Below are 24,980 nucleotides of genomic sequence, written 5' to 3'. Positions count from 1 at the left end.
TGCAAGAACGATCGACTCATCTGCCCCTCATCAAAAAATCGGAATACTATACAGGAGGCAAGCCCTTTGGTTTCGAGCACTCTTGCCTTATCGCCTTTGCTTTGATGTGAATAAATTGGCTTAGATATTGACCATTTATTTATTAGACCCCCTATCTAGTTCCCAATTTTACTCAAATTTCTACCTTACAGTACAAAGCACAAGGTTGTTATTGAAATGAAATGGTATGTTAAGAGAAGAGGTTTGGATAGTAATGTGGTGAATGGTGATATCGTAACGCTAATTTTATTAGGTGATATTAATTTTGGAGGTGTAGGGAATGTATCTTACAGAGGGTTGGTATGAATTAGAAATAATGTAATCTTTTTGAGGCTTAATTTATTCGCTGATAAAATGTACCTTGTGATTTTTCAGTTACTTATTAAATATTTGTAGGATAACCTACCTACGTGTCTATCCTTTATCTAGTATACTACGTTAAAATATCTGAAACGCGTTGCGTATCCAGAGATGTTATATCAAATAAATTAGTCAAATATATTATAATATATATATTATGTAATATATAACTCTGTATAAGATAAATTAATTCTAAGAAAAACATGCCCCGAAAAATAAAAATAAATTATGCTCGAATATATGGCGATATACATTTAGCTTATACTCGAGTAGATGGCGACACCGTTTGATATTTAACACATATCAGTTACAGAACATGGGTTCAATAGCCATCTGTCATTCTAAGACTTAGTCCTGTGTCGAAAGATAGTAGTAAATTTAGTTGACGACAAAATTTACTTTGACAATACTATATACAGAATTCACTTATATTCATGGCTGGAAATTTTCGTGCCGATGACGTTAAACCAAACCACACAGTACACAACTTTAACGAAATCACCACTTTAAATGAGCAGTACTTTCACAATTCTTTGTAGTAACAATAGAAATATTACGTATGACCTCTAAATCTATCTATATACGAGTATATAACGTTATACATATAGTCGTCTAGTACCCATACCAAAAGCCTTACTAAGCTTACTATGAGATTAGTTCGATATTCTGTGTAAAATATTTATTTTAAAGAGAATTCGAACTCGAGACCACTTGCTTCGTAGGCGGGTCACTACTAGAAGGCCGTCGAGAGCTCTAAAAACTAATTATTTCGATACTTTTCTCGTTCATTCTCAAAAAAACTTCGAAAACTCACTCAACACCATTTATCCCCGGCCGAGATAATCGTAATCCGTATTGTTGCCTCTTTTTGCTTCTTTCTTGCGTGTTTCTTTCCTGCGCGGTGACAGGACGCTAATGGAAAGTCTTTTCTTGCCGGTAAGGAATGGAACAGTCTGCCATTTTATTTCTTTTGTTGCTTACTATTGTTGGGATTAATTTGCGAAACGATTAAATACGCGTTCGGCGCGCGCAGTCGGCAGTAATGTCACGTAGCAATACTGCAGCAGTGACGTTGATGTAGTCTTAATCTGAACGGTACCTTAAGTTGTTTGTTTTATTTTTGGCGTGAAATGTCATTGTCAAGTATAAGCTTTAGAATTAAGCCCTTATAAGCGCACGGTGTAATGCGACTATTATCAATATCTCACAGTTCGTTCACAGTTTCCGCAATTCCTACATAAAAGATTGATTCCCGAAATCCCGATATTCCCCTCATATCTCACTGTACCGACACCCGAAAATCCCGATTCCCTAATTCATGGGGCGTTATTCCTAATCTATATCGAACACAAGCGAGATAACGACTCAAGTCGACTATTTAGACACTATAATTACTAGCAACGAAATAAATATAGACGTATCTCGTAGTACATTTTTGAAAAACCGGTTTACATAACTGACATTTACCTTAACACTGATAGTTACCCTTTAAATATAAATTTACCTCGCCCGCACCTTTGAATATTACCCAGTTTCTACTCAATTTTCAAAGTCATGTCATTCAAAGCACTAATAGTACATTATTATCGAGGCTCGGAAGTAGCTAGTTCGTAACTAAGGATTCGTTTTAAACGGACGACCTTGGGAGTCCGTTTAATTGAATCCAAAGCCAGCGAATTAGCTTTCCTGCCGAGTCATATATAGTGCTTTTCTCAGAAATGGTGCAAGAAATATAAATATTTTACAGAAGCAACATTCTTATGTACCTTTATATAATTTCACAGAGAAAAGTAAAAACAATTGAAAAGACTTGCTTCACCGCGCCTTTTATTTTTTAATTATAGAATAGAAGTGTAGTTTTCTGCCGAAAATCTCAAATGAAGGATTTTCGCACTCAAATATAATAATAATATGACCAATTCAATTTTTTTTTTTAAATGTGGAACTCGACATTGTCAAGCTGCACGCAGTAAAGTTGAGGCGCTCGCGGCGCATTACCAACATTACACTAATACCCGTACCATGAGTCACTGACAGTGTCAAAACTGAGATATACGCTATCGAGAACGTTATTTACTTACTATACATCTCGCTCGCACTTATATGCGAGTACGAGCGAGATGCATAGAAAGTAAGTTACGTGCTCGATAGCGTTTATGTCAGTTTTGAATTGGTGGAAGCCACAGAGGGGTCATTTTTTAGCTCCAGTCAGAATTCTACAGTTATTCTAGTTCATTGATATTACGCATAGTTGTGTTGTGCTTGCGGGGTCACGTTACACTGGTTCTAAGTACTCGACATATTCATATAATACAGGGAGTCTATTGCATGTGGGGCAGTAAGGGAAAATATAGAAACTATTAACAGACAGGTGCTTAACTGGTCCCTTTCCTGTAGATATCGCAAAGTTAGGAGAGTCAAAAGCTAATTTTTACGACTGCAGTCTTACAGAAAAACATATACAGGGTGGCCAAATAAGAAGTAAACATTTTGTTTTTAAATTTTAACTGTATTAAGTTCAAAAATTATTAAGTATTGTTTTAAAAATATATTCTTCAGGGTTGGCAAATTCATGCGAAACATAATTACAAAAAAAGAGCAACCGATTCAACGGAGCCACGCCGTTTTGTCGCCTAAATAGTGTTTAGTTGTAATTTTATAAAATGTATATGTATGTTAGTCTGTAAGGTATTTGTAATGTGGGCCTTGTTGCCTGAATCAAATTTTAAATAAATAAATAAATAAATAATGTCTGACATATGTCCACCTCTAACAGCAGGCAAATGTAAGCCCTTATCATCCCAATTTATATCAGCATCTATTCGCACATTTTTGGCATTATCTTAGTACATTTATGTCGAATAGTCGGTTTTAAATTTCATCAGCTCGTTAGCATAGACACGTAATTTTAAATAGCCCCACAGAAATAAGTCAAGAGCTGCAAAATTTGGGGAATTTGGTTGCCAATTGCACTGTCACTTTTTTTCAAAATTAATCGAGCAAACAACGTGTTTTAAACAACAGAAACATTTGAGATAAAATTGCTTGCTGCTAGTGGTATACATTTGGCAGAAATTATCTTCCGTATACAATTGCCAACCCTGATAATATAAGTATGAAAAAATATTTAATAAAATTTCCGCTGAAGGTAATTAAAATTTAAAAACAAAGTGTATCATTCTTATTTGTCCACCCTGTATAAGTACTAGATAATATAAGAGTAGAAGAGACGTAAAATTCTATTGTGTTGTCCACAGAAGTGACCTTTTTCTAAAATGTGTTAAATAGTTCTTAAAAACATAATGAAGAAGATTTCCAAGCAAATAATTTTATTGCATCTGGAAATTTTGTCTGATTGCTTTGGGGCACCATTCCGGTACATATATGTCGAGTAAGTCAGTTACTGGAAGTAGATAAAACTCCTTTACATGCATTTTCACAGTAAAATTAATTTCGTTATTTACAGACATTTGCTGGTATTAATACCCAGCTTGATAGATTAAGGCTTTATTAATCCTTAAATGATATATGTAGATACTTTTTTACTCAATGTATAAGATTACTCTCCCAATTTGTGCCGCTGTGGCTCTAGCTATTACGGTATAATTGTAAACAGACCTCAACTTAGGATTCCATAGAGAAAACGGGTGCCAATTTTATTTCAGTGTCCTATTAAATAAAATACTGTCAACCTATTTTGGGCCACCTGTATAGTATAACAACACACGGACGTGCTCAAGCCGCAACAAAGCACGGGTTTACTTACAAACATAAATTAGGCCATGGCGATAAATCGGGAGCAAATGCGGACCAATCAGAGTAACCAGGCCCGAATAAATATGAACCGGGATTTATCGGCCGCACGGCGATTTGCATTCTTGAGGCACGTCAAATGGGTGCGTGGTATTTTCTGTTTTGAAGCTTTAAGGCTGCTATTCAGGGCTGTATTACGAGAGTAAAGGTGACGTCTGGATTCAGGATGTCCCAGCCGCAGTAATGGCTGTATTCCGGCGCTGCTCTGTCGACTGGATTACTGCCACAAATGTCAAAGTTCCGACAACTATTATACGACACTCTTACACAAATTGACTAAGCCCCACACTTTTTTTTAATGATAGAGTAGGCAAACGAGCAGACGGATCACCTGATGGTAAGCGATCACTGCCGCCCATGGACACCTGCAACACCAGAGGGGTTGTTAGTGCGTTGCCGGCCTTTAAGATGGGAGTACGCTCTTTTCTTGAAGGTTTGAAGGTCGTATCGGTCCACAGTTTAGCTGTGCGAGGGAGGAAGTAAGAAAATAAGCTCAAGCTAAGAACAAAGGCAACAACAGAGCAAAAAGCAGGAAGGCAGGAAGTAAGCCCAAGAAGGCTTGTATTGTGGGTACTCAGACAACGATATATATAATATACAAATACTTAAATACATAGGAAACACCTATGACTCAGGAACAAATATCTGTGCTCATCACACAAATAAATGCTCTTACCGGGAACCGAGCCCAGGACCATCGACTTCATAGGTAGGGTCACTACCCGCTAGGCCAGATAGGTCGTCAAAAATTACGTCCATATATCAATAAATCTCAGAAGGCACTTTAGACTTAACTTAAACTATTGCCTAGTTTTACTAGTTTACACAAAAACAGGTAATTATACTTGCAAAAACATTAAAATGCATCAAATTGCAAACTGCATGTTGGGCGGGCGACGAAAGTCAGTATCTTCCCGCCCGCCCAGTCGAGCGCACGCCGCGCGAAAGCCTCTCAAAGCTTTCTCGAAACACTTCGGGCTCTGAACTTAAAGTACTATTAGTGTATACTTATTAACGCCACTCAATGTCTATCTTTATTTAGTAACTTTTCACTGTAATATAGTGATTTATTGTGATTTTCAGTGTTTTACTGTGTCAGTTTTTGGCGGCTTTTCGGTAAGTTTTATTATGATTATTTCGTTTTAGACAGACAGCTGATGCTGGTACAGTCAGCATCAAAAGTAGCGGATCAAACAACGCATCAAAAGTATCAACCATTTTTCTTTTTAATAAATAAATAAATATTATAGGACATTATTACACAAATTGACTAAGTCCCACAGTAAGCTCAATAAGGCTTGTGTTGAGGGTACTTAGGCAACGATATATATTATATATAAATATGTATAAATACTTAAATACATAGAAAACACCCATCAGGAAAAAATATCCATGTTCATCACACGAATAAATGCCCTTACCAGGATTTGAACCCGGGACCATCGGCTTCATAGGCAGGGTCACTACCCACTAGGCCAGACCAGTCGTCGCCATTCTGTAACAGCTTAACAAAAAGTGATGTCTTTAATATAGAACAACTAAGACTGTAAAAGATATATCTACATTTGAATGCGAATTTTAGAAAATGATCTTTTTTGGAATATCAGAATATCAGATACTTTTGGCGCGTTGTTTCATCCGCTACTTTTGATGCTGACTGTACGTCTAAATCACAGGATTACTTAGCAAGATTTCACTACTTAGATAGTTTGTTTTTAAATTGATTCACACTACAAGAGCTCACAACTTCAGAGGGTAATTTGTTCCACGCATTTACTATTATATTATAATATATTTTTACTATTATTTTGTTTATTATATCTAAATATTTTAATAACAAATACAACATGTTAGTCGTTGGGTTAAGAATGTTTGAGTTTATGTTGGTTTTAAACTTATTAGGCTTACGTTGGGTTATACGTATTTTTTTATAACATGATTAATTTTCGGGTTACTCTTTATTTGTGACTATATTTTTATTTTTATGGGCTGAATAACTAATACGGATTCATAATTGATATGATTAATATTAAATTAGGTCGCACGTTCAATTCCTGGCTCGTATCAATGAGTTTTCGGAACTTATGTACGAAATGTCATTTGATATTTATCACTAGCTTTTCGGTGAAGGAAATCATCGTGTGGAAACCTGCATACAACTGCGAAGAAATTCAAATGTGTATGTGAAGTCCCCAATCCGCATTGGGCTAGCGTGGGAACTATAGCCCGAGCCCTCTCGCCTATGTGAGGAGGCCTGTGCCCAGCAGTGGAACATAATAGGCTGTATTATATGTATTATTTTGAAGCATTTGAACTGCAAACTAGAACAAGAAAAAATAGTGAATTTTTTTACTTAAAATAAGAGGTATTAATTATTCTCATAAATTTTTATTCGGGAGGGGAAACGTTCTTAAGGTTCCTAAGAAAACACCAGAATTAAACCTTATAGAGTAGTTTTTTTATTAATATTTTTTTTTTCGTTTCATCAAAAATCATTATTTTTCACCAAAATTTATATTTCTATAGAATGTTTTATTGTTAAACAAAAACCTAATAAGTCTATTTATATATTGTACTAAGTTAGTACAATATATAAATAGACTTATTATACTAACATACGAACTCGTAATAAGGTACTTTTTATTCATGTATTTTAACTAGAAACTATTTAATTATCGAAATATTAAAATCTCAAAAAACGTATATTTAAAAGCCTGTCTAAACTTACAAGCAACCTGAAAATATAAACCAATTACAAAAAATAATTAAACGCAAACCTCCATCACTAAATTCCTTGCTCGATATTTTGGTTTGACCCAAATCGATACAAGTGCGAATCGCTCCCTAGGGTCCAATCACCGGCCTTTGCCACTGGAATTAGGTTAGTGAGCTATCTATTAAGATGCAGTGAATTCAGGGTGCGTAACCAACATGCCGATTATGCTCCGTAGCGAGCGAAACGAAACTGTTACTGTCGCACTAATATGAAAGAGTTATAGAGAGATACAAAGCGTTTCGTTGTCGTAAAGCAAGCGATTATCACCTTCGCTAGGCACCCACGTCCGGACGCAGCTCGCTGAGCACTGAGCGGACGGCCGTGCGTACCAGAGATCACGGATATCATTGTGATTGAATTGTAATATTTAGGTAGTTATTTTTTTTAATATTAGCTTTTGTGCAAAATTAGCTAATTACATTTTTAATATTAGCTTTTGTGCAATTTTTTTTTATGGCGCGTTTTAGACCATCTTCGTGATTCAAGATGTATTTCCGATCGAGCGAAAGTTATTCAAATAGGTTTCGAATCGATGCAGTTACTCGAGAAAGCCATCAAGACTGCTAACCATATTTTTGGCTAAGAGAATTAAGAAGACCAAGAGTGCTCACTCCATACAACGGTTTTGTTACCAAAAATACTATTATTTTCGTAGTCTACATCTAGCGTCAAGTAGCGGAACTCTCAGTACTGCTACTCGCCAATAGATATCGCGGCAAACAAAAAGTCTAATGCTCAACGATTTTCCGCTAATATTATAAGCAGAGTAAGCGTGGGAGTTGAAAATAGAGTTCCGGTTACTCTGGTTATAATATTAGCGGTAAATAGTTGAGCATTAGACTTTTTGTTTGCCGCAATATCTATTGTCGAGTAGCAGTACTGAGAGTTCCACTATTCGATGCTAGATGTCGACTACGAAAATAATAAGCGTTTTGGTACCAAAACTGATGTATGGAGTGAGCACTCTATGTACTTCTTATTTCTCTGTGTTTTTGGTAACCGTATTATAGTCTATAAAAAGCGATACGATTTTTCAAAAATTACAGGCAGTACGCACTGCACCTAGAATAATTGACTGACCTTTGTTGGACATTATCTCTACGCAATAAGGCTTATAGTTTGTCAGTTAACTGTGTGAACGATGGTATGGCAGATAACGCCATTGAATGCCAGATATTGGACTTTCAATATCTTGTTTTGTGTGTGTGTCAGAGCTTCACTGCTCGCATATCCTAGATTCCACAAATTAAAACTTGCCCATACCTCTCGCATCGAATGATGGTCGCTGTGATAGTGAGTGCCCTTATCACTCCGCCTGATAGTAAGCAGTCACCGTAGCCCGTAGACGCCTGCTACTTCAGAGTTGACATGCGCGTTGCCAATGGTCACTATCGAAGAGGACAGGAGGATATCACTAAGTATAAACACTGATAAAGATTAACAGATTATTAATTAAGGCCGGTATGTTATTCTCTCAATATAATATAAGTTCTGACGCAACGATGCAAAGGGAATAGCACTAAAAGGTGAAAACTTTCCTTTATTACAAAAAAAAAAAAACAGGCAAAAACAACAGATGTTTTTTTACAAGGCCATTTTCTATATTTGCAAATCCTACTTCAGATATTACATAGTTTCATTTCTTTATGATATTTTATACCATCAGCCCAAAAAAAGCAGGCAGCCACACCAATCCACTCACGTCACAGAAAACGGATCGTTCGAATTCCGAATAATTTCCAAAATGGCGGCGCGCAAAAAGTGGGCAATTGACGGATGACGTCATCGCGCCAAGGGACGTGCGCCATATTTCATGTCGTATGTCAATTTTGACGCGGCGACAACTACCAAGTCCCTTGACGACTTTTATTCTTTTTTCAGGCAGTCCATGTCAAGATATAGATAAAATATAGGTAGGTTTAATTTTTATACCTAGGAAAACAAATGGGGCGTCCAAAGAAATATGTCAAATTACATGGAGCAAACTGAAATTAGAAAATACGTTCTTACCTATAGATGCCGATAAAGCTTCTTCATATTTTGTGTCAAGCTAAGCGTTTCATACAAAAGTAAACTTAATATAATAATGTTTAAGTGCCAAATTTGCAAACGCACGGTTCAATCCATGAAACACCTTATGATTAAATGATGTTTTCGTAAGTCGATCATTGTATAAACGAAAAAATATATGAAACTATAAACATAATCAATTATTAAAAACCATGAAATTAGCCATGTTCAGATTAGTTCTGTATCAATTTTGACATGTCGTTTAGCTATCGATCTTTTAAAGACCCTTCTAAGATCTTAAACGAGTCTTAATCATTCTTCGAATCTGCCGTATGTTTTTTCTTCGCAAGTGTGATAAAAAACATTGTGTGTAACTTTGGAGGTAAGCATACTGTAAACACGAGTCATTAATACACTCGAGCCTGCGGCTTTCGTGCATCTGAACCTCGTTTTCAAAATTTTACATACCCCCCCCTCGTTGCGCAATGTGTAATTCAAAAATCTGAACTTAAACAATAAAGAAATAAATTATGCTCAATAACCTACAACCCATTTTGTAACCGGTAACATAGGTATAGTTCACAAATCCCATTCCTTGTGTAAAAATAAAATTAATATTTTGTTACTGTTATGCAAAAGTTTCTTTTAAGTATACTCACTTTTGTGCGTCAAATATTGACTTTGTGCGTTCCATATTCTCAACATTGACCAGCGCCGTTTCATTCCATGCCAATAAACCTTGAAATCTCCTGAAACTCAACCCGCAACCGATCGAGTGGTTCTCAGTAAAATACATTGCTGCATTGTTGGGATTCGGGTGCATTCGAGCCATGTCCTAAACTACGTCTTACTTTGAATGATCTCCAACACGGAACGCCTGTTCCTATGTATATGCAGGACTTCTGTAATGCAATCACAGAATGCACAGACACCGCATTATGAAGCGTTTACAAATAGAATTAGATCATCAGATATTAGGTGCAATTTTATTTATTTATTGTACATACATGGAGAAATAACCGTTTACTATGCTAATAGTAACATAAATTGTGATACAGAGACAATAATAGAATCTCACATGTAGCAACATGATAGTATTTGGCATTTAGTTAAATCTTCTTCCTCGCGTTCTCCCGGTATTTTGCCACAGCTCATGGGAGCCTGGGGTCCGCTTGGCAACTTATCCCGAGTATTGGCGTAGGCACTAGGTTTTTACGAAAGCGACTATAAACCTAGGGGGAAACTAGGCTCTAAACTGTGAAAAGGGACTGGTAAATATCAAATGATATATCGTAAATAAGTTCCGAAAGACTCATTCGTACGAGCCGGGGTTTACTTTGAACCCGTGACCTCCTGATTAAAAGTCGCACGCTGAACGAACCCCCACGCTTTTTTTTACTCCTTACCCCGTTAATAATGAACAAAAAACTTATAAAAGTCAAACGAAGGAGCATATCTATTTTATCATACAAGAAATTGTGTAAAAAATCCCTAGATAATGTCAATTCCCTGGAATGAAATCAGGAATTACGTCTGTAAGGAGAAGCCGGCTTGCACTATCACCTTAGCAGGGGAGCTAAGCGACTATGATGAGATAATATATATTTATATAGTTCACCCAATAATTTACTTTTCATCAAAATGCTTTGAAACCAAAAGCTTAACTAGCATTTGCAATGAAAGTGGCAATTCTGGCTCATTACTGGCCGTGCCAGGTGCCTGCGCGCTCTTAATTATCAGATATGTGGGTCACAGTGCCAAGGACCGGTGGCCCAAGGGTCTAACGATAGCGGATGAAATATATTTCTAACTACCGCCTACTTATGGCCTGAGACATTTTTAACTCTATCTTTGTATCTGTATTCTGTTGCCCTGTCGTCAAATCTTCATTATTATTTTATTAGCCATGTAAGTAATATGGGTGTCTAGTAATTAATGGATAACCTTCTAACCATTGACACTACCTTAGGCTGGTCCAGAAAAAGCATTTATAGATCTAAGCACAAAATAAAAAATAAACAGAAGGTCCGTTCCTGCCGTTCTTGAAAATACATACCTAAACTTGCCCGACTCACTACGGGTTGGTACGGGTACGGGCGATTAATACGGGTTGCTTCTGTATTAATTTCGAATTTTAAAAAGGAGTACGTAATATAAGTTTACAGACATAAATACATCGATTCGTTTATACATACATCTTATCATGTTTACATTCCTTAAAGACTGCATTTTGACGTACATGACAGCTAGGTAACGGCGGGGACGTAAAGTGAGCAACGCGCGCACAGCCCGACTAAGCTCTGCCCGAGAGTGTCCGAGGACGCCTGTAAATGTAACGTCTGTGTGCGTAAATGTCATGTCTGTGTGTGTGCGGCGAAAATGGCTCTTTGTACTGAGCGGAGTGTTTCGTGGTTTTAGAGATAATCGAACTTTTCAGAATCTACATTAACTTTACTTTAGTCGCCATCTAGGCTATATCATTAATTGTAAATATGTAAATAGCATCTGTTAGACCATTTTAGAATCAGTATTAGATACCTAAACTATTTTTTGGAAAGTTGGTCACCCCGGTGTCCATACATTCCTTATTAGTACTAAACCTATAAGTGCATTTTCTGGGCCTGCCTAAGGTTCCCTGTCGGTGGTCAGAAGGTTATCCATTAAATACTGGACACCCAGTATAGTCGATGACCGGTGGTCGAAGGTCCGAGAGGCAGCGTATAATTTTTTTTAGTCTATATTTGTTGTACCAGTCTTCTGCTACGTTGTACATTTACACGAAACCTTAATTACCTATTAGCTATATGAGTCATAACATAAGTGTCAATACCGTAGGTTTAAATATCGAGAAATTAACGTTATGAAACTCCTCACCTGATGGTTCACTGTGCTACGTACGGATGGCCCAAGTCTAACGATCTTTTTCTTCATGGTCGGTATCTTCAATTCCGAAGGTAGTGTCCCTGAAAGAGAGATCGAGAAGACCAATGTTTAGACTAGTCTCATTTTGATCTTAATTAAGACCTTCCTATCCTGCCATAAACGCATTATATTTGATTCACTGCTGACTTTGACACCCTTTCTCCTTTTGACTCCCTCCCTGTCAGTCAGCAGCGATTCGAGGTAAATAAACTCATGTACCATCTTTATATCCGATAGTTCTCCTGTCCTAGAGAGTTGGTCAGTTCTGTGGATTATCCTGACTTTGGATTTTAGTAACCATTCTCATACCGTACTTACCAGAATAACTTAGCCAGCTCCTCCGACAATACAAAAGTGTAGTATCGACCGTATTTATCAGGTATACGGACAGACATCCCCCCTCCCATCCTTCCAGAGCCTTTCTCAATATATTTCTCATTTTCGCTTGCTCCAAACTTATAATCAAATATACAGGACCCTCTATCCCTTCACAGTTCAAAGCATCAAAGCTGAAACCTTTCTCCGCTTGTCAGTTAACCCATCTGCTGCCTTCTGGGACTAGATTGATATGATTTGTTTCAATAATCTGCACCCGCTACGACATCTGCACACGATTGGCATTCGTATTCGCACCAAATAGCTCCATCGTTTCTATTTTCATATTTAATTATTTTGAAACGTCTGGACATGACCAGAATGGACTCAGACGAGAAATTGACGAAATTAACTGGATTATGATTATTTTTTGCTGTTTTTTTTTAAGTTAATATATTTTTCTGCATTGTTTTCTTTTTCTATATTTACACTTACAATTAAAATGGTGGAGACGATCTCATGACCGCCACTGCAAAGTTTATTCTAGTACACGACGAAATAAACCTGTGGATACAATGTAATTTTCTCATCTTTTTTTGTTTATAAAAAGAACTTTGCCCTACTACACTAGTATACACTTATCTTACTTAAGATACTCTAGTATTTTACTTAGTTTAACTTAAGCTAAGCTTATACTTAACGATCTAAGCACCCGATACACAACCAACTGACCCACATAACCTACAAATCCTAGCTCCGTTAATAAAACACTGGAATAAACTGCGCAAGTTCGGACACGCGATTTATCACCCACGTATTACGTGGCTCGCGAGTTTAAAGGTTGAGGAAAATATGATGAATGGAGGAAGGGAAGGCTTGGAAATTTGAAGTATGTTGTTTGAAATGTAATACAGTAAGACCTCGCTAATTCGGACTGACAAAAAACGATTAAATTAAAAACAAGCTCATGCTCTGAAAGTGGGTCATTGTTGTTCTACAAGGTGTGCAGAAAGTCATAAGTTTCAGCACTTGAGCATTTTACATTCCAAGTTTTTTTTTTTGTTACGATATGAAATTGAAATTTGGTTGTAAATGGCCAGTTTCCATTCTGATTGTTTAACTCCCCACTCCATAAATAACGATACTTTTATCTGATTTGTTATTGTACTTTAGATTTTAACCCCCAAAGCAAAAAGTGAGTATTATTCGTTTAACGTCAATGTCTGTCTATGTGCCTGTCTGTCGCATTGCAGCTCTCAAACAGATGAATCGATTTAGATGCGGTTTTTTTACGTGAATGCGAATTTCCTTGCATTTTGAAGAGTTTGAAGAATATCAGGTCCAGATTAAAGAAACCATCGAATTAGCGAGGCTCTACTGTAATCGATGGGTATCATATTAGTCAGCAAGTCTACTGCTGGACAAAGGCATCCACGACGGAATATAAACGGCTTGTATGCTGCCTTCGACTAATGGTTTCATATGATCTTAATACTTCTACAGACCTTGCAACAAATTGCATGCGATTTTAGAACATCCCTGGTATAAAAAACACAGGCTGGCTCAAAAATACGTTGACAAAGTTTTTTTTTACTGTGCATATAATGAAAAAATGTTTTCGTTTGGGTATCCCAAAGAAAAATATTTTAAACTTCAAGGCTTAAAAATAAGCACTTTTGACAAGTCAATATACAAAAAATAAAATATATCTAAATATAACAAACATTCATTGAATTTTAAGCATAAAATAAATACAATTGGTAACAATTAATACAGTATAGGTAAGTATATTAATATCTTTTAACTTATTTCTAAGCGAATCTCTAACATTCATTTTATAAATTGAACGAATGGCGCGCTTTTGCAGTACAAAAATAGCATTGATATCAGTAGCATTACCCCAAAGCAAGATGCCGTATGACATGACACTATGAACTTTCATAGTGTCATGTCATACGGCATCTTGCTTAGACTACTTAGATTCTTGCTTAGATTTTAGCTACTTAGCTAAAATACACCAATCTAGCTGTTTTTTCGTCCGTTAAATGACGTATTTTGTATACTGCAAACGCTGCAGAACTGAGTTTACCTGCGAGATTATTTATGTGAGGGCCCCATTGCAGCTTGGTAATGTCAAACCTAGGAATACTGTACTTATTGATCATTTCTAGTTTCTCATCTTTGATAGTGACAGTCGTTTGTATATTTCTGATATTTGTAGTGACGAACTTTATATTTTTGTTTTCTTCTCGTTCAATAATAGGTTATTGACATTGAACCTTTCTACTTCTTTTGATATAGCACTGTTTACATGATCGCTGGCATCATCGTGACGTTTGACTTTAAAAATGAGGGAGGTATCGTCGTAAAAATAATAGAAATAGTTTATTTGGTTTATGAAACTTAACCTATAATACATCTTATTCTAGAACTATCTTACACCAAAATGTATGCTGCTCGGCATATGCCGATAACTAACATCTTTAGCCATGGCGCTTATTTTCAGGGCAACCAGAGAGAAAAACACAATAAAGTAAAACATAACTTAACTAAGCTAGGATGTGGGAGAAGGTGAGTTTGAACTACAACAAGATAAAAAGATTACATAATCTGTGCTTTAAGCAACAAACACCTTTATTTATGTGAACCTTAGTAGTTTTGATTTTTAGTGAAATTTGATAAAAGATGTGTATGTAAGAAAAATAGACCATTTTATTATCATTGTATTTGTGGACCATCCTGTAAAATCCACGTGCTTCCAAACCCAATCTTAAGTAGAAACGCAGATTAAATCATCCAAAATTAATGCGGCAGATATCAAAACGTTTCACCCAAATTTACACAATTTCAATAAAGGTCCGAGTTTCGGTGAAATTAAAAATTGACGGCGGACAGATTGGCTCAAACCAAAATATTCTGGATTACTCCAAAATCCGAGTATTCAATTATCACATCCTGGGGTTGTGTTAACATGCAAATTGGTCCATCCGCAAAATTTTCCCTGTCCCTTGGCTAATAGGAAGTGGCCGTTTTCCGACCCTTTGTTTCGCCTTTGTTGGGTTTAAATCTACGGACATCGTTATGATTCGGGCCGTTTCGGTAAATATGTGATATAATTAGGGTAGTGTTTTGAATGATGGCTGAGCAATTGAGAGGTGTTTGTGCCCGTTGTTATTGTATGAGATAAGCGATCTTGTTAGGCAGACGGGTAAGGGTCTTTTAATCTTTATAGCATGGTTCGTAACATTGTATTTCACTTATGTAGGCTATTATGATAATGTTAGTTCTCGGTTTCAATAGGAAAGCAAATTAATTCAGCTAACTACAGCCGAATTCATTACTATTAAGTGTTCATGTATTATTCGCATGTAGTTATCCGACGGCCGAAGTGAATACGAAGATGATATGTCCCTTAGTAGAAAATTCTGGGTAAAAGCAACAAACTGCTTATGTTTTCTGAAGCGGTAATCAAATTTGAAGTTATTTATTTTAACTCAGTAATGTATTTAATATTTGAGGCACTTGCAGAGTATCTCAATAATTCATATCCATCAATACGAGCAAAATGGAATGAGCGAAGTCAAACCCAGAAATGTATTTTTCGAAAAACGTTCCTTAATATCTGATTTTCTTCGTGGATAGCGTAATTTCTATACGAAATACAAAATTCTTTATTTCATAATAATATACATTTTTGATGCAGGGGATGGAGCCGCCCGGTAAGCAAAACAATGCGTGTTGTAGCGGGAAAGGTTTTTTTAGTAGGCATCATATTCTTAAAAAAAAATCTCGCTACTAGTTTGAATTTTGCGTACTTTATCAATTCAATTTTACCTCAGCATGCAATACAATACAAATACTTTTTTTCTGCTCCAGCACTTTTACTTGTCTATTAAATTAAATTATATATATTAAATGACTTGTGTATTAAATGACTGCCAGAGATAATCTAAATCAAATTAACGCGGCGCATTGGGCGAACCGGCGCAAGTCCATAGGATCATTAAAGCAGTGTTATTATGAATATTCATTCAATGTAACATAACTATTGTTTTTTTAATGCTATTTTCTTTTGTATTGGTATTTACGTTGATTTTATTTTCCATTGTAAGTGTTTGCTGCTGTCTTAGAAAAAATATTGAGCACAACGTAACTACATAAAAGGTCTTAATATTCTCGGGCCTGTCGTCGGGTGTAATTTATAGAAACCTTATTATATACCTGTTGCAGAAAACAATACAATGATTACATTAACTCAACAGGAGATCGACGCATAATTCGACGCTTTCACCACTAAGTCCGACGTTGATCATTTAAATTTCAGACGGAATTCTAAAAAGCCTGGTATTCTGTACTTTATTTCCTTTATTCAGCCTCTCAACGAATGCATTGTTCGCGAGGGTTGTATAGGCTGTACCCGTAAACATGTTAATTAATTTACCGACGCGTCCGGGTCGAGATGCGGAGACAGATAATGACACTTTACACAAGGACATGTTGATTTACTATAGAGGCAGTGAGGAATTTCATCTCGATCAAATTTAGGCCAACTTAGAACATCAGTTTGGGAGAGGACTTGACTTTGGCCCAAGGGGCGACTGGTCGAAAATTGACATTAAGACAAACCAAATCCATATTTGCGGATCTTTAAAATTTTAGAAACTTTTGCGATGATGACACATTTGCATTTTGTAACAGAATATTGTTAAATAAATAAATGACAATTAGTTGGAAACTAATTAATATGTAGACTAGAAATGATAAAAAAAACAAGAAAACAAAGTTTAAAAAATTGAGTTATTTTTAACTTCCAAAATGAAATAAAATTGTACCATAGGTACCAATGACGCTGGGCGGGTTCTCTATTCCTAGGAACTTTTATTGTATTATTTATCACTGTATAACATCAAAACAAGACGGAACCTATTTTAAGCACCCTTTCAGAAATATACAGATTCATCAAATCAATCTCAGATTCATCTCACATTTGCAAAGTGTTTACCACATCCCATGTAAATAAGCCAAATACTCTAATCCATACACAATAGAGCATTTCCATATATGCTTTATAGTGAAAAGGCTTATAAAGCTTCCTTACTATAGTATGTTAACACGTTTTATGAATCAGCATAAGCCAGCGTTAGAAGAAGAGCGTATGGAAGGTAGTTTCAGTAGTAACATAAGATGTTTTAGAATGTAGCCATGTAGGTATTCACTGGAGCTTGGGATATTTGAGTGGTCAGCTTATAGGAATGGTCTTGATAACGATGATGATTGATATGTTTCATTGATAGGCTAGCAATCGTTGAAAGTGATTCAGACAAATAGGGCGCCAAAACTGAACTAGTATCGATTCACGAAGAGATATATTTGTTGAGGTAGTATTCGTAATACTGATATGGATGAATCAAATAAAGTACAAAACGACATGTTTTTTTTAGTAAGGGTAAGTGTGGCTGGGGGATAAGTGTGGCTGGCCTTCACATTGGCGACTATTTACACATTGATTGGTGTTTTTTGCAAGTTCATACATTTGATACTTGCGTTTAATGGCGAATATATGGTGCTAACAAATTAGCTACCAAAATTTTAAGAGATGGTACTTTACATTAAAACGATTAACTTTAAATAATAACTAAGAAAACTTTTCACATCATTTTTTATTTATCATTTACCGAACAAAAAAATGAATCTATCTAAAAATAATCGTCACAAGACAAGATGTTTTAACACTTTCTGTCATATCAACAATTGGTTGTCTTAAATGTAATAATCAACGTCTCATTTGATTTATCAACGTGAAGTGGCCAGTTAAGTGTTAAGTAAAAGAGGTTTTAGAATAGGTCTCATTTAACTATCTCATTAACAGGGCGTTTTACGTAGCAAATGTTTTAAATTTTTTTCCAAAAAATATCATGAAACCTTAAACATACTCCAGGGGCTGAGTACTATCAGCTGTCAAAATATTGGTATTTGTTAGCGCATTATGTATATAAAACTCGCAATAAACACTAATAAAAGTATGAAGAGCCCCAATTTGAAGACCAGCCAAACTTAACCCGTACCCACACTTATCCGTAGTGACCTTACCCAATTTAGGTACTGACTTATCCTTACACCGATAGGAAAAGCTCCTTTTTGTGGGGTTTTGACGATTTTTACAAACTATGTTCTCAAAGCAAATCAATTGATCACAACATTTTGGGGTTAACTATTTTGAATCTGAGTCTATTTTCTTCAGTTTTGAGTTCGAAGTGTAATTGTTGATAATTTTAACAAACGTTTCTGTTTGTGTACCAAAGTTAGAGGAGAATATTTTGAAGTTAGTACGTTTACTTTTAATCAAATGATTATTGGTTTAATTTTTATTGACATTTGGTAAAACATTTATGTACAGTAGCGGCAATTAATGTATCATATTAATTTCCGATACATTTTCATACTTTTTTTGGTAAATTCTCAAAAACGGCTTTAGCGATTTTGATGATATTTACAAAATAGGGACGTATGAAAACGATAACTCCTTTTTTATACTACTTTGGTGGCAAACAAGCATACGGCCCGCCTGATGGTAAGCAGTCTCCGTAGCCTATGTACGCCTGCAACTCCAAAGGAGTTACATGTGCATTGCCGACCCTAACACTCTGCACCCTCGTAGAGCTCTGGCAACCTTACTCACTGGCAGGAACACAACACTATAAGTAGGGTCTAGTGTTATTTGGCTGCGGTTTCCTGTAAAGTGGAGGTACTTCCCCAGTTGGGCTCTGCTTTAGGTCCAGAATGACATCCGCTGTGCTGTGCCCTACCACACAAAGCGAGATGTCATTCACAGTGTCCATACCTCTCTTTTAGAAATTTGGACGTAGTTTGTAACACTTTGGGGTATCCACCCAGTGTTATAAACAGCTGAGTAGCATATTATATAGGTACTTTATAGGTTAGAAAATGGTATGTTTGTTTTGGTAAGATTTGGTAGTTGAAATGTCTTCGACACGGATGTCATAGTGGGTCAGTCAAGGACTGAGACCTGTAGTGATATTTTCAACTTTACAGATACGCTTTTAGCTATATTGAGTGGACAAAACTTACCGGAGCGTTAGGTCAGTCTGTGCGTTCACTCCGTTGCATTTTGCGCATCCATGTCGTGTTCCTGCGTTGTGCTAGGACACAGGCACTTTGTTTTCGTTGTGGTATATACATTTCACAATTGAAACACATTTTAAAACATAGAAATACCACGTATTAACAGTATGATTTCGATAAAACCGAGCAGTTGTTTATTTCAGCGGTAGACACTGACGGCTGTCAATGTCATTTGGTTTTTTTTTTTGTCCATGGTTCCGTAACAGACGGTCGGTCACCCTTGTTGTACGACAATAAACATATACTTGTGGTTCTTTTATCTTTTTATAATTTCCAATTATTAATAAAGTCCGTATTATTTGCTTCCCAAAATGAGTAACTCTTTTTATTGTTGATGTTTCGAATTATTCCGAGGGTCAAACCGGTCAGTCGCCGTATCCATTGAATGGGTAGGTTTTCATTCATCAGTTTGTCTATGGTTTCTCGGATTGGAATTTTGATAAATCATTGTTCGATCGATCTTCAAGATGTGAAGGATATTAGAAAATCTTTCGGCAATCAATCTTAGGGGTATGTAACCTACTTGAAGGTTTTATTTCCTAAAACTGTGGTAAATTCAAGTTAGTAATCGTTAATGTAATTTTGTTACAGCTCGTCCCAAAATGTGCATAATTTAGAGTCTTAGAGCCTACCTAAAATGGCGGCTGCTAATCTTTTTCCTTCAATTTAACATAACTTGGTGAGTTTCCACACTTTTTAAATATATAAAGAAGGAAAGGCGGAGGTAGTGTGTCCTTTCGCAAATGGGTTAATATAGTGTTTTATGTGGATTTTCCAGCAAAACCTAATGTAACGTCAACCACCTCTTCGTCTTGCCACGCGGTCTGCAGGCGCCGTCGTTGGTATAGGAAATAATGGACCCGGCATAAACCCCGGTAAGTCGTTTAATCGCTTCATTGCCGTAATTTAAATCGTGCTGTGCCTCAGTTTAAAATATAATTTTTCTATAAAGCTAAACGTGTTAAAACATAATTTTTTTTTAACCTAGAACATTTTCTTTGTTCTTAGGGTTTTTTCCTGGACCCTGGTTTTTTCCTGGACCCTGGTTTTTTCCTGGACCCTGGTTTTTCCTGGACCCTGGTTTTTTCTGGACCCTGGTTCTCTAAGGCTGTGCCATCCGGTGGCAGCGTTCTTCTTGGCAGTGTCCGTGAAGTTAAGACTTTTATGAATATACCTTTAGTTAAATATGGACTCTTTACGCTGAACAGGTAACCTGTAATCCCTGTGAGCAATTGCTTACTGCTAAACATCCCCGGAGGTTGGGGCATAACTTTTACTTTAGACAGTGTTATGTTAGGAAGACAAATTTTGATATTGTTGTCCGTAGACACAGAGATGTCTATGATGTATTTAGTGTAAATTTCAAGAAATAGTGGTGTCACTAAGAAGTATTTAGTATTACTTATTTACTAATAAATAACTCGTGTTGACCGTAGCGGGTCATATATATTTAAGGAATAAACTGTGTATTAAATAAATTTGGGATTTTCATTTGGATATGTCATGCGCTTGATGAGGATAGTATCCTGGCGTCCTACCTTAAATTTTTGGATACCTATTCTCACTCCATAGTGGCCTGAACCGCGACCCTATCTATGATTGTAGTTAGCCGAAGGTATTTGTGAACTTTTCAGTAGTGAAGTTTGGTGAGTTCTGGATCACTCCATAGAAACACGTTTCCTTCTATGGAAACGGTCTTTAACAATAATAGAATCAGATCTTCTCCATATCCAGAGCTCATCCACACCTATTACAGTGGCGCCCAACGTGGGGCCTATGGAGTATGACATGTCCAAGTGAAACATTTTTGCATTATTTTAGTATTAAGGTTATTTTATGTAAAAGGGATTGCAAGTTATTGTTTTAAATTGTTGCTTGAGTTGGAGGTTAAACTTATAAATTTAACCAACTTATAAATAAAACTATACTACGCTAAATAATTAGCCTTACATAAGAGAAATTTTCTCACTATTTTAAAATACTTTAAAAGGGTTAAAATCTAATAAAGTTTTAACTTACTTTAAAATATTACAATTCAAAACCTGACACTGACTTACTTCTGATATTAAATATCAATCTTTAAAAATGGATTTCCTAAATGCGGGATGTAAAATCATACATTTACATAAAGATGAAATGGCACATGAACTGGCGATTCGCAGACTTCCGGTTAATCCTGTATCGCGTCGGTCCAGCTTATGTCATGCGTTAAAACAGACTGCAGATTTAGCCAAAAAGGGTAGTTTGAAGTGCCAGGACTTGTTAATAAGTAACGAAGTTGCCGAATTGGAGCTCTGCCAACGTAAGGTAGAGGAAATAGATTTAGAAGCGAAAGGAGACTTAACGGCGTCGGCGATTGATAGACTATCCTCGCGATGCAAATATCTTTTGTGTCGTGTTTCACGGTTACCTCAGGAGACCGAAGCGGTACTTCTGTTGAAAACATTAATTACTTCTTTATTAGATCGGTTGAATGAGCAAGGCTCTTCTGCGTCGTCTGGGTCAGATGATGATTTTCAATCTCCTAACGAATCTCGTATTGTTAGGGAAATTATTTATAAATCGGACAAGACTTTCAACATAAATTCCTTGAATTTGAAATTCAAAGGTGACACCTGCGTTCGTACGTTTCTGTCTCGCCTCGAGGAGTTGCGAGATGCCAGAGGAATTTCAGAGAGTCGTATATATAGGGGATTTCCTGAAGTTCTTGAGGGTCCGGCGTTGTCGTGGTTCCGGTCGCAACGTACGAAACTTACTACATATAAGGAGGTCACCGCGGCTCTACAAGAGGAGTTTGACATACCTGATTTGGATCACCAATTGTTGCAGGAAATACGGGCTAGGACTCAAGCCAAGTCCGAAACAATTGTCTTTTTCGTATCAACCGTGTTAGGGATGTATGAGCGTCTGACGAAGGAGGTTCCTGAGCAAGAGAAGCTGGATACTATGATGCGGAATATTCGCCCAGAGTATTCCAAGGATTTAGCCTTACACGACATAGAATCGATAGAGCAATTGAAGTCTTTGTGTAAGCGCATTGAATTGGCGCAAGTCAAGGCGAAGCAGTTTCGCGAACAGATTCTCTCAAACAAGACTAATGATTCTTCCTCTGACAATCCGTCGAAGAATGTAGAACCTCGTAATAAGTCGTTTCAGTCTCGTTTCCCTAATTCTTCCAGAAACTTTGTTGCTTCTGTGGCACAAAGCTCTTCTCACACGAAATGTTTTCGATGTGGTAGGTCCAATCATAACACTAAAGAGTGTAAGAGCTCTCGAGAGATCGTTTGCTTTAAATGCGGAGAAAAAGGGGTGAAAACTCCAGAATGTGTTAAATGTAACTCCAAGACAAAAAACTAAATAGGGTCTTTTCTGCTAATAACAATTCTAGATCTTCTGCTCCCTGTCGTGCAGAAAAGACAATCTTCTTTAATCCTCCGAAGGGAGATGACAGGGTATATGCTCTCTTAAATATACTTAACTTGAATTTCAAGGCGTTATTAGATTGTGGAGCCAGTGTTAGTTTCCTGGGCCACAACAGCCATTTAGTATTCGCCACCGGTGGGATACCTATTCAAAAACATACTAAACCGGTTATGGTGAATGTAGCTGACGATCATCGAATCGTAGCCACTGAATATATGATTATACCAGTAAATTATAAAGGTCAAGTTAAACTTATACATTTTAATATTCAACCGGAGATTGCTACTCCAATGGTACTTGGTTTAAACTTTTGGAGAGCCTATGGATTAGCTCCTGGCCTCATTACTGATATAGAAAAGACTGATTCTCATTATATTGCTAGTCTTGACGTTTTACCGTCAGAGACAGGACTTACTACATATGATTCTTTATCTTCTGAACAAAAATCTCAACTTGAGACTACTAAATCTCTTTATGATCAAATTGATACGGATAAGGTTGGTCTGGGAAAGACTCACTTAATTGAACATGTTATAAATACTGGGGATACTCCTCCGATAAAACAAAAATATTATCGACTTAGTCCTTTTAAACAAGCTGCTTTAGCGAAAGAAGTTGATCGTATGCTGAGGGAAGGAATTGTCGAACCTTCGCATTCTCCATGGAATTCTCCTGTCGTTATGGTGGAAAAACCTAACGGAGATTTAAGACTTTGTTTAGATAGTAGAAAAGTAAATGCAGTTTCAAAATCTGATGCGTATCCCGTACCACACGTTCAATATATACTGGACAACTTACGCGATGCGAAATTCCTTACATCTCTTGATTTAAGTGCGGCATATCATCAGATCCCTCTTAGTGAAGACTCCAAGGAGAAAACTAGTTTTACTGTACCAGGGAAGGGATTATTCCATTATAAGAGAATGTGTTTTGGTTTAGTAGGTGCCTCTGCTACTATGCAACGTCTCATGGACAATCTCTTTACTTCTCATTTTGATCACAAGGTTTTCTGTTATATTGATGACATAATTATTTGTACTTCCGATTTTGATGAACATATAAGGTTGCTCAATGCCGTTTTTGAAAAACTAAAATCGGCAAACTTAACTATTAACATGAAAAAATCATCCTTCTGTAGGAGTGAACTTAAATATCTTGGGTATTTAGTTGATCGATACGGTCTGCGAACCGATCCGTCTAAAATTGATGTAATTTTAAATTTTCCTACTCCCAAAGATGCTAAGGATATTAAACGTTTTCTGGGAATGTGCGGTTGGTACCGACGTTTCATTAATAATTTCGCAAAAATAGCTCGTCCCTTATCTCGCTTAACGAGTAAGAAAGTAAAATTTGAATGGACAGATGAAGTCAACGATTCTTTTAACATACTTAAATCTGCCTTAGTGTCTTCTCCTATTCTTAAATGTCCCGACTTTAATGAATGCTTCTATATCCATACGGATGCATCTTCCTACGCCGTAGGCGCTGTTCTGATTCAACCTTTTAATGGAGTCGATCATCCTATTGCCTACTGCAGCCGTACACTTAACCAACCAGAGACGAACTATTCAGCTACTGAGCGTGAACTCTTAGCGGTGATTTATGGTCTTGAGCAATTTCGTGCATATGTAGAAGGGAGAAAATGTTATATTGTAACAGATCATGCATCTTTAAAATGGTTTCAAAACTTAAAAAACCCTACAGGACGATTAAATAGATGGGCGTGTAGATTGAGTCAATTTAATTTTGAAATAATTCACCGGAAGGGCAAAGAACATGTCATACCTGACTGTCTTTCTCGTATTCACGTTAGTTCTTTAAATTCTGCTACTATTCAAGATCCTTGGTATCTTGATCTATATAGAAAGGTGTCTGAAAAACCTACTCTCTTTCCCAACTTTAAAATTGAAAATGATAAACTCTTCCGTTACTCTAAGAATAAGTATCGTCTGACAGCTCAATTTGACTGGAAGCTGGTACTTCCTTATGAGCACCGTAATGAAGTCCTAAATAAGTGTCATGATGATCCTACAGCAGGTCATTTTGGCGTGGGTAAAACTCATTCCAAAATAGCCGACATATATTATTGGCCTACTTTATTTCAGGACGTGAAGGAATACGTCGACTCTTGTGAAATTTGTAAAACTTATAAACCTGTTAACTTAGCTCGTCCTGGTTT

At 36.6% G+C, this 24,980-nt stretch overlaps 1 protein-coding gene and 2 long non-coding RNA genes across 3 annotated transcripts in view; 2 read left to right on the top strand and 1 right to left on the bottom strand.

Annotated features, from left to right (window-relative positions):
- Positions 1 to 3,261: 3,261 nt before the first annotated feature.
- Positions 3,262 to 9,199, bottom strand: LOC133518125 (uncharacterized). Its single transcript, XR_009799443.1, has 3 exons — positions 8,999 to 9,199; positions 8,252 to 8,376; positions 3,262 to 4,577 (listed from the first exon to the last, which is right to left on the bottom strand). It is a non-coding gene; the product is annotated as an uncharacterized LOC133518125 (long non-coding RNA).
- A 94-nt stretch (positions 9,200 to 9,293) lies between these two features.
- The window catches only part of LOC133518126 (uncharacterized), a 144,434-nt gene continuing 128,747 nt past the window's right edge, over positions 9,294 to 24,980 (top strand). The window contains exon 1 of the long non-coding RNA XR_009799444.1: positions 9,294 to 9,380. This is a non-coding gene — a long non-coding RNA (uncharacterized LOC133518126). The remainder of the gene's footprint in view (positions 9,381 to 24,980) is intronic.
- LOC133518193 (uncharacterized) lies at positions 19,106 to 22,735 on the top strand. Its single transcript, XM_061851820.1, has 2 exons — positions 19,106 to 19,888; positions 19,970 to 22,735. Exon 2 carries the CDS (start codon positions 21,464 to 21,466, stop codon positions 22,733 to 22,735), a length of 1,272 nt encoding a protein of 423 aa, XP_061707804.1. The 5' UTR covers positions 19,106 to 19,888; positions 19,970 to 21,463.

The sequence above is a fragment of the Cydia pomonella genome, chromosome 5 (genome assembly GCF_033807575.1).
Source record: "Cydia pomonella isolate Wapato2018A chromosome 5, ilCydPomo1, whole genome shotgun sequence".
Taxonomy (NCBI): Eukaryota; Metazoa; Arthropoda; class Insecta; order Lepidoptera; family Tortricidae; genus Cydia; species Cydia pomonella.
The sequence above is the reverse complement of the archived record's forward strand: the minus strand, read 5'-3'. Positions and strand labels throughout refer to the sequence as shown.